Here is a 19,283-nt window from a genome sequence, read left to right as displayed (position 1 = left end):
CTCACTTCTGACACTCTAGCAGTCGTATGGATTCTTGGACTCCAGCTTAATGAGCGAAGCCTAGAGCTTCTCGTGTTCTTGTTCTCTCATGTCACGACCATCAGCCCATTTTTGACGAGCTATAACATTCTCTTCGGGCGCGTCGCTGACGAGTCGAATATGCTTTTAGCTCGATTGGTACCTCCCCATGATTTTTCCCCCCATTTTAAACCTGGGCTGTAAATTGCCTGTTGTAGGGGTTGTCTTCACCGCCTCTTCATGCCCAGCTGAGATTATTTGCTTGGCATGGTACGCAGAATTTGCTCATGTAATGATGAAATATGTATGAGCGGGCGGAGGAAGCAAGCTTATTAATGGTTAGCATCAACAAGTTTCCTTGTTGAAATTGAAATCGTGTAAGCGATGAGGGTTCAGCTCTGAGCTAGAAAATTCTTCTTCTTGGTGTAAATTTTATCATACGGGTTAGAGATTTTGTGATGAAAGCAGGTTTCTTGCAGCTGTGTTTTGTGGATTGAGTTGAGACGGGAATAGAGAGATTTTTAAGATCATTTTATCACACAAAATGAAGTAACAGTGTCGAGTGGTGGTTACTAGTTAGATTACTGACGTGTGTGAAAAAGGATAATGTAGATTTGGAAAGACATTACGTGATATTTTGTGTGCAGTTGCTTGGTGCAGACCATGATGATCCGAAGAAGCTTTGCTCTTTTTATCCTAAATTTTAGGCTATCATAATCCACTATCTCATTAATCCTTCTATGGACTTTCATTGAGTGCTGCAAAGGGATTGGTTTTCTAAGGTTATTGAGGAATGTCAATTAAATGACTTAATATTAAAAAAATGAGAAAATTAATTCTGGTAGTGGATTGCTAAATTGTATGTTCCATATTTTCAAGATTTCTGCTTGAAAATATCATTCACAATTTATATGGTGACCAAATTTTTAAATTTACAGTGTTCTCATGGAAGGCTCCTCATCAGAAGAGAGTTACTAGAGGGTTGACATATGTGGACTTTTGCACCCATTGCGGTTGATTTATCAGAATGATTCCCTTTGATATGGGCTCCTTGAGATAGTTTGCTCTGGAGCTAGTAGCAGCAAGGCAAATCCAAATTGTTGCTTGCAAACGAATAATGGCTTCTGTTTTGGTCTCTCGTTTTTCACGTAGATCTATTAAATCTTGTCTCCCTTCTTCTGGCCCTTCAGTGTCTCTGTGCCGCTCTATATTTGATCCTTCAGTCCCCATTCAATCATCTGTTTATCTAATTCCTTCTCTGAATCCTTGCCTTTCAAATCTTCCATTCAGGCAATCCCTCCCTCAGATTTTTCATTTTGAATTCTGTAAAAGTATTAGATTTCACCCAGATTTCCATTCTGTTGCACACATTTCTACGTCTTCTGGTGTTGGAGGGGATTCTAAGGAACGCAAGAGTTTAAGTGGTAATGAAAGTGACGTGAGATTTCCAGCAGCCAACCTCTCTTGGATTGATTTATACCTTCCGAGGCGGGTTCAGCCCTATGCTCGACTTGCTCGGCTTGACAAGCCAATTGGAACATGGTTGCTTTTATGGCCTTGTATGTGGTAAGAATATTTATTTTGATTTTTTTTTTTTTGCCTTTTTCCTTCACAAAGGGATTCTTTGTTGTTGAGGAAGCATGGGGATTCTTCTCAAAGAGTTTTGATGGCCAACTTGACAACTAAGTTAATACATGCACGCAGAGTTGCACACGTTTGTGTATAGGGCATTGTTACCTACTTGCAAACTTGAATGCTTATTTATGAGTTGTAAATCTTATCAAACTGTAAATTCAGTTGCAACTGAAAAATAACTTGATAGATATATCATATGATTTGACAAAATACTCCAGGTATAATTTGCTAAGTTGATGATTTTTTTTTTTTTGTAAGTTTTAACCATGTATTTATTTACAGAATTTTCTTTGGTAATTATTACCTTGTTTACTTTCCTATTTGAAGTTCCTTTTTCTTACCTCATTATTTCTACAAGTTTTTCTGATTTTATATGCCCTATGTTGCAGGTCAATTACCTTGGCAGCAACTCCAGGGCATCTTCCTGATTTTAAAATGTTGGCACTGTTTGGATGTGGTGCATTGCTTTTAAGGGGTTGCTGGTTGTACTATTAATGATCTTCTTGATCGGGATATTGATACAAAGGTAGTTTAGTTGCTTTCACTGTTGAATTTTCATCCTTGGTTTTACTTCTAGTGGGAGGTAGTGATCTTGTGCTTTAAATTATTACACCTGAAGTATACCAATTTATCTAAGCATGCACCTGCTCGTCTTTTTCAGAATTATCCTGTAAAAATGTTAGCCCTTAGATGGGTTTGATAAACATTTCAGTAACTAACAAAATTATTCCATTTGCAAACCATCTACAATCACTCTTTGGATTTAAATTTGGCCACACTCATTTACAATCTTATACTTGCAATCATTTCACTTGGGTCATAACAGCTAGAGAGAAGTATTCTGTGACCCAACTCCTTCAAAATACAAAAATAGCATTCCGTTGCGGCTCTTGAGCATTCTGTGGCTTAATCATCATATATTACCATGCTCACGCATAAGCAACTAAAATGATGCAAGTAAATGAGAGAACATGATGGATTAAGAATTTGTATTTGCCAGTTACTGATTGCCTCCCAAACCTTAGTATGATGCTGGAGATTGTTGTTGCCTACTTCATTTTTCATGTCGTTATTCAATTGATGATTTTCCTTTGAAGTTCTGAATTAATGGTTATGTAAACATATAATGCAGGTAGAGCGTACAAAGGTCAGACCAGTTGCAAGTGGTCTTTTGACACCATTTCAAGGACTCTGTTTTCTTGGTTTTCAATTGCTTTTGGGTCTTGGGATTCTTCTACAACTAAATAATTATAGGTTGGTGCTAATTATGAGTAGCATATTCTCTACTTAGGGCCAGGGCCCATCCTTGTTATATCAGGGTGCCAGGCCCTTAATTTTGTTACAATCGGACCTATTGGCAGGAAGACTGCATCACACAGGAACCATGATCTGGATTGCATGTCCTAAATTGGGAAACTAATGCTATCCATTCTTGTCACTCTATAAAACATTCTTCTGTAGAATCCTTTCTGTGTTTTCAGCAACTCTGTTCCTGTATTCTGCTTGCATCATTTGGTTGAACTGTGTGAGGCCCTCTGCGTTTATAGGAAACAAGTTGTTTTAAATTTGTTTTTCAAGTCTTTTTTACAGCCTTTGTTCTTATTTATCTGAAAAAATGATGTCTATGAAATTTTGCTCTCTGTTTCGTTCAGGCAAGATTTAAAAATATAGAAACTGACTTGAGTGGTTTCCAGGGGTGCCATCACCGGAAATAGCAAAACACTTAAACTTGCCCCAGACTTAGTAGAGCATCCCCTGCTCTTCCCACATCACAAGCACTCTTGACTCTTTCAGTTAAGTCCACCGCATCTTTTGGACAAATTTTCTTCTTAACTTTTTAAAAAAATTATTTTAAAGTTCTTTTGCATCTTTGAACTTCTACTGACTTAAAGTGAAGATCCAAAAGTATAAAAATTGACTTGAGTAAGCTTCAGGACAGGAATACCCTGATTGAAAATAGTAAACCGTTTAATGTTCTACATATCACATATATTGCTAAGTAGCATCCCTTTCCGACCCATCACTTTTTCTGGAAACCTAAAACTTATCTATGTAATTTGTCCTCTTATGTTGTTTCAAATTATTAAGATCCCTGTGAATGGCAGAAAGTATCATTGTTATTCATATTTTTTGGACCAACACCACATGGGAAAACCACTCTTATTCATATTGAATGGATCACAGAACCCATAATGAAACTCCTCTAAACAGTGTTAACTAATAAATAGGCTCTCAAATAAAGGGAATGAGGCTTTTATAGAAGATACTCTAAGTTCACAATATGAAACAACACCAACAGTAGTATCCTTATCCTACTAAATGGTGTTGTTATATGGATCATATGATGCCATTATGCTCTATTTGAAACCAACTCTTTTGATAAACTATTAACCAAGAGATCTCAATTGATAACTTCCTTAAGTTCCTTTTTGGTCTCCATTTATCTCTCCATGGAATTTGAGAGAAAATAATATTTCTCATTGATTCAATACTGAGTACAAGCTGGCTACATATATACACAAGAGGAAATAAATGCTAATAGTGTTTAATAAAACTTAATAAAGACTATACAATATTTGCAATAAATACCAAATATTCCCACATCTCAAGAGATAAACACTATTTACTCCCTTCTCCTTCCTGGTGCGTCTTAGATCTTCTCTACTCATGATCAAATCCTCTTAAATGATTTCTCTACCATTTTCTCCTTAATAATTGGCATTCCAACTTGTCCTCTTATACAATCATCACAAATATTATCCTTTCTTTTACGACCATGCATGAATTTCAACATTCTCGTATATGTTATCCCCATTTTATGCTCATGTTTGCCTTTCAATGCCCAACAATGCTGTATAACATAACTAGTCTTACAGTGGTAGGATGAAACTTCCCTTTGAGCTTAGTAGGAACCTTGTGATCACAAAGAAGAACTGATGCTTCCTTTATTTTATTGACCTTAATTGCATCCTATGTATAACATTTTCATCAACTTTACTGCCATTTTGTAGAATCAATTCCAATACTTAAACTTTTTGACTTGTGGTATGGCTTGCTCTTCAATCTTCATCTCCACTCATTTCTATCTTGCCTTTTATTAAATTTGCAATACATGTATTATATCTTGCTTTTACTTAAGCGAAAACCTTTCAATTCCAAAATTCGCCTCCATAACTCCAATTTAGCATTAATTGCTTCTCTCACCTCTGCAATCAAGACTCTGTCATCTACAGAGAGCATGCACTTTGAGATTTCCTCTTGAATGGGATTAGTTTGAATGTTTAAAACCATGTCAAACAAATAAGAACTTGAGAATGATCCTTGATGCAAACCAATTCCTATAGGGAAGTTCTTTGTCTCACCTCTAGGTTTTCTCACCCTAGTTGATGCTCCCTCATACATATGCTTAATAGCTCTGATATAAGCAACACAGACCCTCTTCTTTTCTAGAGCTTTCCAAAGCTTATCTCTTGGCACTTGATCATAAGCTTACGATAGGAAACATGCTAGGAAAAGTGAATGGTAGACCTTGAAGACAGCATGTAAAAGAAAGAAAATGAAGAAGAGGCACAGCTCCTCCCTCAGCCTGCTATTCAAGAGACCAGATTCTTGCCTTGCCACTAAACCTAATACTTTCTTGACTACTCTCAGCTCTCAAACCCCTATAGAGACCCCTCCAACCACAATCCCCCCTCCTCTCCCCTAGCTCTCCCAACTCATGCCCCTTGTGACATGCACAACCCCTAACACTTTTTCTTTCTTCCATCTGGACCCCTTGTCACTGAAAATGCAGCACTGTAAGCCCTATGTGCAATAATTTGTCTTCATTCCCTTCTTATAGGCCTTGAGATTCTCTAGCTCAAAAGTTGTGGGTCCATCAACCCCCTCTACACCTTAGGCCAAAATGAAGTTTTATCCCTCTACGGAAAGGCAATATACAACACAAATCCATCAAAAATGCCCCAAGATCTAAAATTTCTTTATGAGCTCCAATAGGAAAAAAAAAATCCAGGTGGACTAGCATCCAGTTTTGGGATATCCCCGTACTTCAGCATTGTTGAACATGAATATTACTTTAATTTCTAAGTTCTTGTGTTGTAACCGTGGACTTTCTTCTGCTATCCATGACAGATTTCTTTGCCTAGTGGCCTCTTTATCTTGCAGCAAGTTCTTCTGGACTGTATTCTATTAGGACTGTTACTCTTCGCCAAAGTATACAATTAGCACTGCTTATATTATTCATGAAATCGGAGTAAATTTTGATTCTTAGTTTTATAACAGAATACAATGTTAGGTTGATAGAGGCTGAGTTAGCAAATGAACTATCTAATGTAATCTAATGAAGATGATGATTGTCTGAATAATGGTCTTGATAATTTCACCATTTATATTTAGGAAGAGGTTTGTCAATCTGTCTTTATTGATTCTGGAAAACTTAAAATGATTTTCCTACACCTGATTTGCTAGTAAGATGCATCTTCAATAAATTTTTCTTTCTAATTGTATATTTTGTACATAATTTTAATTAATATTGACTGACATATGATTTTTAGTTAAATTTTAAATAATTGTGGCTTGTGTTCTTTTGGCAGTCGTGTCTTGGGAGCTTCATCTTTGTTGCTTGTCTTCTCCTATCCTCTCATGAAGAGGTTTACATTTTGGGTAACACGGTTTCCTTATTTCTAGTTTTCATTGATAGATCATAATCCAATCTTTGATGAATGATCTCACAGAGCCTTTTATCTCGTGATTTCACAGCCTCAAGCCTTTCTTGGGTTGACCTTTAACTGGGGGGCTCTATTGGGATGGGCTGCAGTTATGGGAAGCCTGAATCCAGCTATTGTGCTTCCACTTTATGCCTCTGGATTTTTCTGGACTCTTGTGTATGATACAATATATGCTCATCAGGTTCAAACAGCTTTGCTTCTTGCGAGATGCCAAGATCCATTTTTCTGATTTTGTGCCTCTCTTTCTTTCTTCTAAATCTCTTCATATTATTTAGTTCCTATTTCCTTTATAGCAAGAGTCAATGCAAAATTCTAGTTATAGGAACATTGATTTGGCAAGGTGTGGTTACCTTTGTTATGCAGTCTTATATATTGTCACTAAACCTTATAAGCTCAAGCTGTTAGGAAAAGACCCAATGTTTGTTTTTGTAAAATTTCCTTACCAAATCTAACCACAAGACCCAAAGCACTAGCTCAGCATACTTTTTTTTTTAATTTAAATTTATCAGGAAAATGATGATAATTTATGGCAGCTATTTCAATTTCCATGCTCCATGTTACTGTTTTCCTTTATAAACGTTGGAACCAGCTTTCTCACCCGTGCTCATCTTGCTTTTTTCACTTTGTTTTCTTGTTATGGTAAGTCGTGAAAGTTTTATCAAATTGTCAAAACACTAAAGCAGCGATGGAAAAGAGTATTTGATCTTTTCTCTGTTGTTTGACATCTTAAGTTCCAAATTTGGCAATTATGCTTCTATTAACTCTTTAAAGCACATTGTCCTTCTTGGCAACTAAATCCTTTTCACTACTCGCTTTCCTGCTTCCCTATTGTGTTGCCTATCAAATTCTAGCATGCTAGAGAGAAAGATCCTGGGAATCTGAACTGTTATAGGGTGAGTTCTATTTTCATGTTTTACCAAACAACAGATTAAGTGTGATTATATGGACAAGAAAGAGGGAGAAAGGGTTGGGCCTAATTCAACCAAAGCAAATGAGACACTAGTCTACTTCAAATAAGGGGAAAAGGAAATATCTGGGAATAATGAACACTGACACATGATGGTTGTGACATGGTGTTCTGGCAGAGGGAAGGAGTTCGAGTGGATATTGAGAGACCTTTGAGACCAAAGGAATGCTATGCTTATTTTGATCAATGATATCCTGGAGAGAATTTAACCTCTCAAAAGCTAGAGTCTGTCTTTATGTTTCTGCATTTTCTTTCTTTTGTTGTTGTGTTGAGTTCTGTTTTACTTTTGTTCTATTGTTACCCACAATCTTGCCTATTTCCACATATTGGCACGTTTTTTTTTCGTGTTATTTTTATTTGAATAATTCCAGTGCAGTAGAGTATTGTCATACTGAAATTTTGAATGCATCAGTTTTTAAGGCCTTGGTGCCAGTATAACGCACTTACTTTTTGATAGGCCTGAAGCTAGGAGATGGGGTCGGGTGTATAAAAGAAAGTCCAGAGGAAGTAAAGCCCAAGACAACCAATGAGTTGAGTAGGGGTAGAATGGTTACAATACGGGGTAACATTTGTCCTGTGACTGTGTCAGAGTAGTGGTAGTGCGCATATGAGGATGAGGGCAGGAGGAATAGGTAAGGAAGATTTATTTTGAGAGTAGAGAGGTCCTGGTCTCTCGAAAACTAGGTAGAGTGTGGGTGATATTTGTGTTACTATTCCATTAGGAAGTAAGCTGATATTAGTGGGTGTATTCTCTATAGTTTTCCCTTGATACTAGAGAATCACAAAATTTTTCCATTATCATTTCTTCTTGTTTGGGCTGGTTCTATCACATTGGTATTAGAGCAATGGTTTCTAGGGAATGGTTAGCACTAGAATGGAGAACAGAGTCGAATATTTAGAGCAAGCAGTCAAAGAAATGTAGAGACAACAAGGAGAAACAAATGAAAAACTCACCAGGTAGACAATACAGTAGCCATCATCATGTGACAACTTGAAGCGATTCAGGCGACCCTTGCTATTGCTAACCTGCCACCTCCCGAGGGCCCACCAGAGGGAAACAACACGGGAGAAGCACACAATGTAGAAAATGAAGGCACAGGGCAAAACGATTGGCTAAAACACCATCAGTTAGAATTGCCTCTTTTCGAAAGGGAGGATCCACTGGGTTGGATTTTCAGAGTCGAATGGTATTTCAATGATAATGGGGTTGGGGAGCACTAGAAGTTGGATGCTGCCATAGTGAGTTTGGAGGGAAGGGCATTAGCCTGGTTTCAGTGGTTGGACACTTGACATCTTGTGCCATCATGGCCTGAATTCAAAAAAGAAATGACTAACAGGTTCCACCACTGCCAACTTGGGGATGAACATGAGCGACTGCTGGCATTAAAACAAGAAGGGACGGTAATGGGATATAGAGAGAAGTTTGAATTGCTTTCTGCACCACTAGGAGATATACCCTACGAGATGTTAATCGATGCATTTTTGAATGGGCTACAGGAAGAGATTCATGCAGATGTCTGATTGATGCATCCAAGGGGATTGAGGGAGCTTATGGATTTCGCAGGTCAGGTCGAAGACCAAAATAGGTTAAAAGAGAGGATATCCGAGGAAAAGAGGAACCGAACGTCTAAAATAGTCTTGGGGGAATGCTGGATCGAATATAAGCTAGCCATCCCCAATTTTAGCATGGCAGAGACCCCTCAGGCTAGAAGCACGACGTCTGGAATGAGGATTCCCATGGGTAAGAGCCAAGAGGAAACCAAGTCGGCACCTATGAAAATGACGGGATAGGTGCAATCCACAGTGAGTAGCTCAGGCAGCATAGTTCCACGGAAAAGACTATCTGAGGCAGAGATCATCAAACGTCAAGAATTGGGCCTTTGTTTTAAGTGTGAGGAGAAGTTTAGCCTAAATCACAAGTGTAAAAATAGGCAATGCAGGCTTATTGTGCTTGAAGAAGGAGATAGCTGCCCAGAGGAGAAAATTAGTGAGCCTGAAAATGAAAAAGCCCAAGAGGATAGGGAGATGACATCTATGGAGTTGGCAATCATGACAACAATTGGGATCATAGGAAAAAAGACTTTGAAATTGAAGGGGCAGGTCAACAGCTGAGGAGTGATAATCCTTATTGATTGTGGGGCAACTCACAATTTCATTGCGATAGACCTAGTAGAAGAGTTGCAAATTCCGACGCAAGAGGTCAAGAGGTATTCGGTGATGGTGGGTGATAGGCGACGAATGTACTCAAACCAAAAGTGCCTAAGTGTGCAACTCAAGATACAAGGAATGACCATTGTGCAACCTTTCTATCCTTTTAGCCTCGGCAATGTGGATTTGGTATTGGGAGTTGAGTGGCTAGCTTCCTTGAGGGAGACTCAAATGAACTGGCAGCAGCTATACATGAAGGTAAGAGGGGGGAAAAGCTGGGTGTGCCTACATGGAGATCTGGCACTCACTAATACCCAAGTCTCTTTACAGTCAATTAAAAAGGCAATCAAAGAGGAAGGAGTGGGATATTTGGTAGAATTGGCCGAAACCCAGCAAGAAGAACAAGATGCGCAATAGGCTGATGGAGGAGAAAATACAAAAATACTCAATAAATACCTTGAGGTTAGTGCACCAATTTATGGGCTACCACCTAAGAGGACCCATGATCATGAAATCACCATCAAACCTGGGGCACAACCAGCGAACACTCGTCCATATAGATATGGTTTTGCTCAAAAGGCAGAAATAGAGAGGCAAGTCAAAGACATGATGCCCGCAAGGGTCATCCAACCTAGTACCAATCCCTATTATAGTCTTGTATTGCTAGTCAAAAAGATGGACAAAAGCTGGAGGTTTTGCATAGACTATCGTGCACTTAACAACGTCACATTGCCTGACAAATACCCAATACTTGCGACTGTAGAGCTCTAGATGAATTGGGAGGAGCAACCGTATTCACTAAACTGGACCTCAAGTCTGGGTACCATCAGATACGAATCAAAGAAGGCGATGAAGCCAAAACAGCATTTCGGACTCATGATAGCCACTATGAATTTAAGGTTATGCCTTTTGGATTAATGAATGATATTTTTGCATTTCATGAGCATTTAAGAAAATTTATTCTTGTATTTTTTGATGATATTCTTGTGTATAGTAAAGGTGGGGAATTACACAAAGATCATTTGAGAGTTACCCTAGATTTGTTGAAGCAGCACCAGCTTATAATCAACCACAAGCAATGTGTTTTTGGCCAGGCTCAAATAGAATACTTGGGTCACATAATTTCGGTTGAAAGAGTGAAGGTTGATTCGACCAAAATCTCTGCAATGGTGCAGTGGCCGTGACCTCATAACTTGAAGACATTAAGAGGGTTCCTTGTCCTTACTAGGTATTAAGGCAAATTTGTTAAGGGGTACAGCAAGATAGCAACACCATTAACCCAATTACTCAAGAAAGATACGTTCCAGTAGAATGAAGGGACACAAAAGACATTTGAGGAGCTCAAACACACAATGACCACAGTGCCAGTATTAACGATGCTTGATTTTAGTCAACCTTTTGAGATAGAAGCCGATGCCTCAAGAAAAGGAGTAGGAGCAGTCTTGATGCAAAAGGGGCGGCCTATCGCCTATTTTAGCCAAAAGCTATCTAATAGACATCAACAAAGTTCGGTTTACAAACAGGACCTCATGGCAATTGTTCTTGCTGTCAAAAAGTGGCTGTATTATTTGTCTAGTCAACCATTTGTTATTAAAACAGATCAAAAGGCTTTGAAATATCTCTTGGAGCAGCGAATCATAGCACCCGATCAGCAAAAATGGGTTTCCAAGCTCATGGACAACAAATTTCAGATCCATTATAAACCGGGAAAGGAGAATAAGGTGGCAGATGCACTTTTGCGTTGTGACGCAGAATTGGAGATGAGGGCAATCTCAATGTGGCAATATGAGGGAATTGAAGAGAGAAATAAAGATTGGTCAAGACTCATGCTTAAGGGATCTCAAATAGAAAATAATCAAGGGGGAGGAACCCAAAGGGTATAATTTGAAGAATGGAATTCTTTTCTATGAAGGGAAATTGGTGCTGCCTAAGCACTCAGACAAAACAAAAGAACTCATCAAGGAGTTTCATGATTCACCAATGGGGGGCCACTTAGGGTACTTGAGGACTTACAAGCGGTTAGCTGCAGTTGTGTACTGGACAGGAATGAGGAAAGACATTCAAAAGTATGTAGCTCAATGTGAGACTTGTCAAAGGAACAAATATGAGGCTTTGATCCTCGCTGGCTGTTGCAACCTCTGCCCATACCTATTGCTTCTTGGGATGAAGTAAGTATAGACTTCATAGAGGGATTACCCAAAAGTAATCATTGTGATACAGTGCTGGTTGTGGTGGATCGATTGACCAAATATGGGTATTTTATTCCTTTTTCTCATCCTTATAGTGCCAAAGATGTTGCTGAGGTATTTATCAAAGAAGTAATCAAGTGCATGGGTTTCCTAGCTCAATTGTCTTAGATAGAGATTGGGTCTTCGTGAGCCAATTCTGGAAGGAACTTTTCAGCATGGCTGGAACCACCCTCAAGTACAGCTCGTCTTATCACCCGGAAACCGATGGGCAAACAGAGGCTGTGAACAAAACTTTAAAGACTTATTTACACTGTTTTGCTGGAAATACACCTAAGAAGTGGGTTAGAATGCCATGGGCTGAATATTGGTATAGCACCACTTATCACAGTGCCATTGGTATGACTCCTTTCAAGGCACTATAAGGGCAAGAACCCCCTCCTTTGTTGAAGTGGGCAGACCAGTCTTGAAGGGTGCATGAGGTTGACCAGTAGATCCAAGGAAGGAATTTGATCTTGGATGACCAAAAGAGCCAGCTTGAGCGAGCACAAACACAAATGCATAATCAAGCTGACAAGCATAGAAGGGAGGTGCAGTATGAAGTGGGAGAGGCTGTATACCTTAAGTTAAGGCCATACTGCTACCAGTCATTGGCAAAGAAACCAAACGAAAAGCTTTCTCTAAGATATTATGGTCCTTATAAGATATTGGAGAGGATAGGAAGGGTTGCTTACCGGCTGAAACTACCTGCAACAGCCAGAATCCATAGTGTCTTCCATGTTTCCCAACTCAAGAGGGCCATCAAAGCTACAGTGGAAGTGCAGCCTCTGCCTCAAGGATTAACTGAAGATTTAGAGTTACAAATGCAGCTAGAATCAGTCCAAGCCATCCATCAAGGATAGGATGGGAAACTGCAACATTTACTCAAGTGGAAAGATCACCCGGATTGTGAAAATACTTGGGAAGATGGGGATGTTCTTCGCACTCAATTTCCTCAATTTCACCTTGAGGACAAGGTGCCACTTGCAGATGGGGGAAATGATGGGCTTGAAGCTAGGAGATGGGGTCAGGTTTATAAAAGAAAGTCCAGAGAAAGTAAAGCCCAAGACAACCAGCGAGTTGAGCAGGGGCAACATGGTCACAATACAGGGTAACGTTTGTCCTGACAATGTCAGAGTAATGGTAGTGCGTATATAAGGGTGAGGGTAGGAAAAATAGGTAAGGAAGATTTATTTTGAGAGTGGAGAGGTCCTGGTCTCTCAAAAACCAGGTAGAGTGTGGGTGATACTTGTGTTATTGTTCCATCAGGAAGTAAGTTGATATTGGTGTAATCTTTATAGTTTTCCCTTGATAATAGAGAATCACAGAATTTTTCCATTATCATTTCTTCTTGTTTGGGCTGGTTCTATCACTTTTTTAGAATTCCTTGCTCTTTCTAGAGGTCACTATTTGGAATTCAAATTTTTTCTGTTCAGGGACCTCTTTTCCCCTCGATACTTGAGTTTGAAATGGTGTTTCAATGGCAATTTAATTATTATGGTTTAGGTTTCGAGCACCTGCTTGCTAAGGGGCAGAGTATCATTTGCTCCTTTAGCCATGCTGTTTTTAAATGTCAAGATATAGTTATTGTAGTGAATGAGCCGAGAAATTCTTGTATATACATCTAAGGTATGCACGAGAATATATACAGGAGAGAAAACAATCATATCTCCGAGAATAATGGAGATTGATTCAGAGGAGGAGAAATAGGAAATAATCTCGTAAAAAACCTCCTACTCTTAACTACCAAGTATCCCACAAAATAATAACAAATATTTACATTGAATATAATAAATACTAGGTCTAACCACACTCCCCCTCAAGTTGGATCATAGATATTAATCATGTCCAACTTGCTTATACAACTATCAAATGCTGTTCTTTGTAATCCTTTGGTGAGCACATTAGCAGCTTGGAGTCTTGTTGGCAGATAAATGAGATAGACGACACCTTCTTCAACCTTTTCCCTTATAAAATGTCTGTCAATCTCCGCATGTTTGGATCTTTCATGCTGAACTGGATTTAGAGCCATACTTATTGCAGCTTTATTATCACAATAAAGCTTCAATGGGGAATCAATTCTGACATGTATCTCATCCATGACTCTTTTTACCCATAGTACCTCTGAGATGCCTTGAGCTAGAGCCCTTAGTTCTGATTCTGCACTACTTCTTGAGACCACTCTTTGCTTCTGACTCTTCCAAGAGACTAAATTTCCCCATACGAAGGAACAGTAACCTGATGTTGACCTCTTATCCTTGTATGTTCCTCCCCAATCTGCATCTGTATATATTTCTATAGATCTTAGGTTTTGTTTCTTAAACAGCAATCCTTTACCAGGTGTGCCCTTTAAGTACCTCAAGATTCTGTATGCAGCTTCCATATGTCTCTCTCTAGGGTCGCACATATACTGGCTTGCAACGCTTACTGCGAAAGCTATGTCTGGTCTAGTGTGAGAGAGATAAATTAGTTTACCAACTAATCTTTGGTATTTTTCTTTGTCTACTGGCTCATTCTTTTCTTCTTCTTCTTCTCCTTCTTCTTCCTCCCCACAACCATCTTTCTTGGATTCAACTCCATTTGCCTCACCTTCCTGATTTTCCTTCAGTTTCTCCTTTTTTTTCTTAACAATAATGGGTGTGTCTACAGGTCTGCATCCCAACATGCCAGTTTCGGCAAGTAAATCAATAATATATTTTCTTTGGGACACATAAATCCCTTGCTGTGACCTTGCAACCTCCATACCTAGAAAATACTTCAAGTTGCCTAAGTCTTTCACTTCAAACTCCTTTCCCAGAGCCCTCTTTATTCTATCCACCTCCTCCTTATGATCACCTGTGACAATTATATCATCAACATATATAATGAGGATGCATCTTTTTCCATTTTTCCTCTTCACAAACATAGTGTGATCAGCCAACCCCTGCTTATACCCTTCAGCTCTCAAAACTGTTGAGAATCTGTCAAACCAAGCTCGAGGTGATTGCTTTAACCCATACAAAGATTTTTTCAGCTTACACACTTGATTGGTTCTCCCTTCCTCAAAACCTGGGGGTAAAGTCATGAAAACTTCTTCTTTTAGGTTACCATTTAAGAAGGCATTCTTTATGTCTAGTTGATGTAGGGGCCAGTCCAAGTTTGCAGCTACAGAAATCAAGATTCTGATAGTGTTAAGCTTGGCCACAGGTGCAAATGTTTCTTTGTAATCCAAGCCATATGTTTGAGTAAACCCCCTTGCCACCAACCTTGCTTTCAATCTGTCTAATTTTCCATTAGCATCATATTTAGGGGTAAATACTCACTTACAGCTCACAATTTTCTTTCCTTTTGGAAGATCTACTATCTCCCATGTGTCATTCTTTTCTAAGGCATTTACTTCCTCCATTACAGCCTTCTTCCATTCAGGCACACTCAGTGCTTCATGCACATCATTAGGAATCTTTACCTTGTCAAGATCAGTTATAAATGCACGAAATTGTGAGGATAATGTATGGTAACTCACAAACCTCTGAATAGGATGTTGTGTGTAGGCCCTCGGTTGCTTTCTGAGAGCTATAGGTAGGTCTAACTCATCCACTTCCTCCCTTTCGGTCACTGCGTCTTCCTCGGATTCTTGAGGAAACACAGCACCTTCTACGTTCTCCGCTTCAGGAACCTCTTTCAGTTCAGATTCTGGTTGTGCGTCAGTCATAATAGTCTCCCTCTTTTTCCATTTCTTCCTTGAGTAGGTTATTGGTGTCTTGTCCAGTGCAATACCAGCATCTTTATTATATTTTGAAAGACTTTTCACTTCAGTTTCTGGCCTAAGAACCCGAGAATTTTCTGGTATAGGTAACAAAGGATCTGAGCTCGTGAACAAAGGATCGTGGATTGAGTATTTCTCACTTTCCAAAGGCTGAAGATCACTCCCTCTCTCCCCCTGAATTGAGGCATTTGGATAAAAAGGTTCATTTTCAGCAAAGGTAACATCCCGGCTGATGTAAAGTTGTTTGGTAGTTGGGTCAAAACATTTATACCCCTTTTGTGTGGAAGAGTAACCAAGAAAGAGACATTTGACAGCTTTGGGTTCCAATTTATGGGAATGATGAGAATGAACATAGGTGGTACAGCCAAAGATTTTGAGGGGAAGATTAGTGGTGAGGTGAGTGACAGAGTGACATTCTTGTAATTTTTCAAGCGGTGAAATATAAGAGAGAACACGACTTGGCATGCTGTTGATTAAGTATGTAGCTGTGAGAATTGCATCACTACTGCTAGACCATTCCACATCTGTCATTAAGTCTAGTTCCTGCCATATAGCATTCAGTTCTAACCAGAAGGCAGTGACATCACGTTCTCCTTGTTGCAGTGTCCATGCCTTCGTTTTGAGCTCATATATCCGAGCTAAGTCCTTCCCATCAGAGTATGAATCTCGTATTGCCTTCCAGATTTCATGGGCTGAGGGGAGAAACATAAAGCTTTGTTGAATTTCTGGAATCATGGCATTTATTAACCATGATGATACCAGTGAATTTTCGGTGTGCCATTGCTGGAACTCTTGCATCTTGGGGTCTTCTGGGATCTTCGATGAGCCATCAAGATAGCCCATTTTTCCTCGGCCTCCGATCGCGAGTTTCATAGCTTGTGCCCACATACGGTAGTTTGTACCGTTTAGTTTCACTGATATAACGTGTACCGATGATCCTTCGTGGCTGGTAGTCGACCTGAAGGGACCACCTGCCCTGCTCGGATCAGTCTTCGAGGACCCATCACTGTTCGACATGGGAGAACTGTGAACTGGGTTCGACTCGTGCTCGGTACTTTCTGTCTCAAAGTTCTCGGCGTTGGACAGCACTGGGAAGTCACGGTGCTCTGATACCATGTAGTGAATGAGCCGAGAAACTCTTGTATATACATCTAAGGTATGCACGAGAATATATACAAGAGAGAAAACAATCATATCTTCGAGAATAATGGAGATTGATTCAGAGGAGGAGAAATAGGAAATAATCTCGTAAAAAACCTCCTACTCTTAACTACCCAGTATCCCACAAAATAATAACAAATATTTACATTGAATATAATAAATACTAGGTCTAACCACAGTTATCCACCAAGTTCTTATAACTTTCTTGTCTGATTTGGGTATTATAAAACAGAGAATACAATGACTACAAGAAGCTTAAATCCTAAATACTTTGGATCATCTTCATGGGGATAAATATAACACTTGTTGAGGTTCTTCTCTTGAATGTTTTTACTGAAGCCATGTAATTGAGTTGCTTATGCTGTCTATAAAACATATTGGCAATCAGGATAAAGAAGATGATGTGAAAGTGGGAGTTAAATCAACAGCTTTGCTCTTTGGTGAGTCAACAAAGCAGTGGGTTTCTGGGTTTGGCATCGCATGCATTGGTAGTCTTGCCTTGAGTGGATTTAATGCTGAGATTGGTATGCCATATAACTTCAGTTTTGTTCTCCATTTTTTAAGGCTATGCCTGTTAGCAATTGGATTGTGATAACTGTTTTCTGCCGCTTGATTTCAATATTTGCACAGGCTGGCCTTATTATCCATTTCTGGGAGCTGCATCCGGACACCTAGCCTGGCAAATTTGGACAGTTGACCTTTCATCACGTTCTGTTTGCAACAATAAGTATGTTTTCGGGGGATATTGCCTATTTTTTGTGCCATAACGGGAGCAATGCATACTTTTGTTATTTTCTGATCCAAAAGTCCAACATTTGGTGAGATCTACTGGGGGTCTTTACTGTTCCTTGGCAAGTTATTGGCAAGGAACCTCTATTGGAGCTTTAGAAATGCTAGTGTTGGTCCTATATGTTGCACAGAGTTTAGAAATTGGACCGTAGTATCCATGACTCATGAATAATGTGGCTTGTTAGAGTTTTTTTTTTTTATGTTGAATGAGATTTCCTGGTTTACTTTTCCCAAGAGTTTGACTAATGATGAAGCAAAATAATATCATATAATCCACGTAGCTGCCCTTACTTAATGGGTGTTGTTGTTGTGCTAGTTTATTATATCATGGGAAAGAAATTGTGGGATTTTTATATGCTCTTATATATTAAATAAATTTATCTTGAAGTTTTCTGTATGACTTTATAAAAAGATCAGTGTTTGCTACCTGGATTTTGTGGCAGAGGGAATCCTTACCAGTCACTATCAATTCTATGCATAGACATAAAACCTCTGGAAATTTCAGAGATAACTTCTCTGCAATATATATATATATATTGAGTATGTTAATTAATTGATTAGATGCAACTTGCCATTTATCTGTCGCTGCAAAATAATTATTATAATTCTAATGCCTTTGTACTTGATGTCACCTAAAATTTAGAACTTAACTAGATTATGTGACAAAATGTCGTTGGCAGTAGTAGTGTATTGAGCATTCAATGCCCAGAGACTTGAACTCCCGTCGTAGGATGCTGCTAATTATTTTACACTTAATTTTGTTCCTGTTTCTTGCTTATGCGCATGAAATCAATCTAGGCACTAATAAATTGTTCTTCTAGATTTGTCTCAAATAAGTGGTTTGGAGCCATTATATTTGGTGGAATCCTTGCTGGCAAGCTTGCATCATAGCGGTAAAGTTTTCCTGCCCAAATCATTTGTCTACTTTTCTTCTGTTGATAAGATCAATTTGTCATAGATGCGTGGATACCAAAATTGACCATATGACTCTGTATTTGATGTCATGTTTGCATACTTTGATCTTAGGGAGAATTAAATGGCCTTCACTCAATTGTTAATGAATCTTACAGTAATTAATTTTTTTGTGTGTGAGACCTGTATGTAATTTTCCTTTGATTTTATATTGAATGAGACTGTTAATTACTTGCTTTGATGATATTCAAGTGCTCTCAGTTGGCCTATATATTTCATTTTTCAGGGTTATTAAGTTCTCAGACTCAGTTCATCACGACCAAGCTTCATTTAATGGAGATGAAGAAAAAGGGTTGGAATTTCACTCTGATGGAAAACAGGATTTCTTATTGTTTGCCCAGTTCAATAATGACTTGGCATTTGATAGCGTTGACGAGCTAGACAGTTTACATGACGTGACTTCAATCTTTGTCCATGGCATCATGAGGGGGGGAAAAAAAGATTCTTTTTTCATACAAAAAGGGGGGGGGGGGGAATATTTGTAATGTCTGTTGTGTCACAGCTATAATCATCTAAACTGTGACCATCTATCTTTGTATTATTCCTTTTGAGTGTCAGTTTTCATCCCTTACACTGGGCTTCTACCAAACGGCAGAGAAAGATTATTCACTTTATAGAAAAACAATATATATATATATATATTTATAAGAGAAACGGTATTGATGTTTCTTTTGAAAATTGATGAGAAGTCTAGTATTCTCAGTATCTCGAGAAAGATTATTTTTCTGTGGAGAGTATTTTTAATATTATAAAGGACAAAAGGTGTGTTCTCCTAGGTAGGTAATAGGTTGAAGACAGGTGAGAGAAGGCATCATTGTTGTATGATTTGTTATCAATCAAGAAAACGAATATCAAGGTGTATTATTGTCCAAATTTCCGCATATCAAGCAATTGTT

The 19,283-nt window shown here is 38.7% G+C and overlaps 1 protein-coding gene across 1 annotated transcript; it reads left to right on the top strand.

The window, feature by feature from the left end:
• Positions 1-981: 981 nt before the first annotated feature.
• Positions 982-19,065, top strand: LOC129300174 (4-hydroxybenzoate geranyltransferase 2-like). The gene is given in 10 exon segments (XM_054938706.1): positions 982-1,584; positions 2,043-2,130; positions 2,132-2,179; positions 2,786-2,907; positions 6,246-6,315; positions 6,412-6,561; positions 17,015-17,150; positions 17,257-17,353; positions 18,237-18,308; positions 18,614-19,065. Coding segments are annotated over 9 exon segments (1,230 nt in total). The 5' UTR covers positions 982-1,135; the 3' UTR covers positions 18,307-18,308; positions 18,614-19,065.
• Positions 19,066-19,283: the final 218 nt, after the last annotated feature.

The sequence above is a fragment of the Prosopis cineraria genome, unplaced genomic scaffold, assembly GCF_029017545.1.
Source record: "Prosopis cineraria cultivar Desert tree isolate PC_DT_omini unplaced genomic scaffold, ASM2901754v1 PC1463, whole genome shotgun sequence".
NCBI classification, from domain to species: domain Eukaryota; kingdom Viridiplantae; phylum Streptophyta; class Magnoliopsida; order Fabales; family Fabaceae; genus Prosopis; species Prosopis cineraria.
The sequence above is the reverse complement of the archived record's forward strand: the minus strand, read 5'-3'. Positions and strand labels throughout refer to the sequence as shown.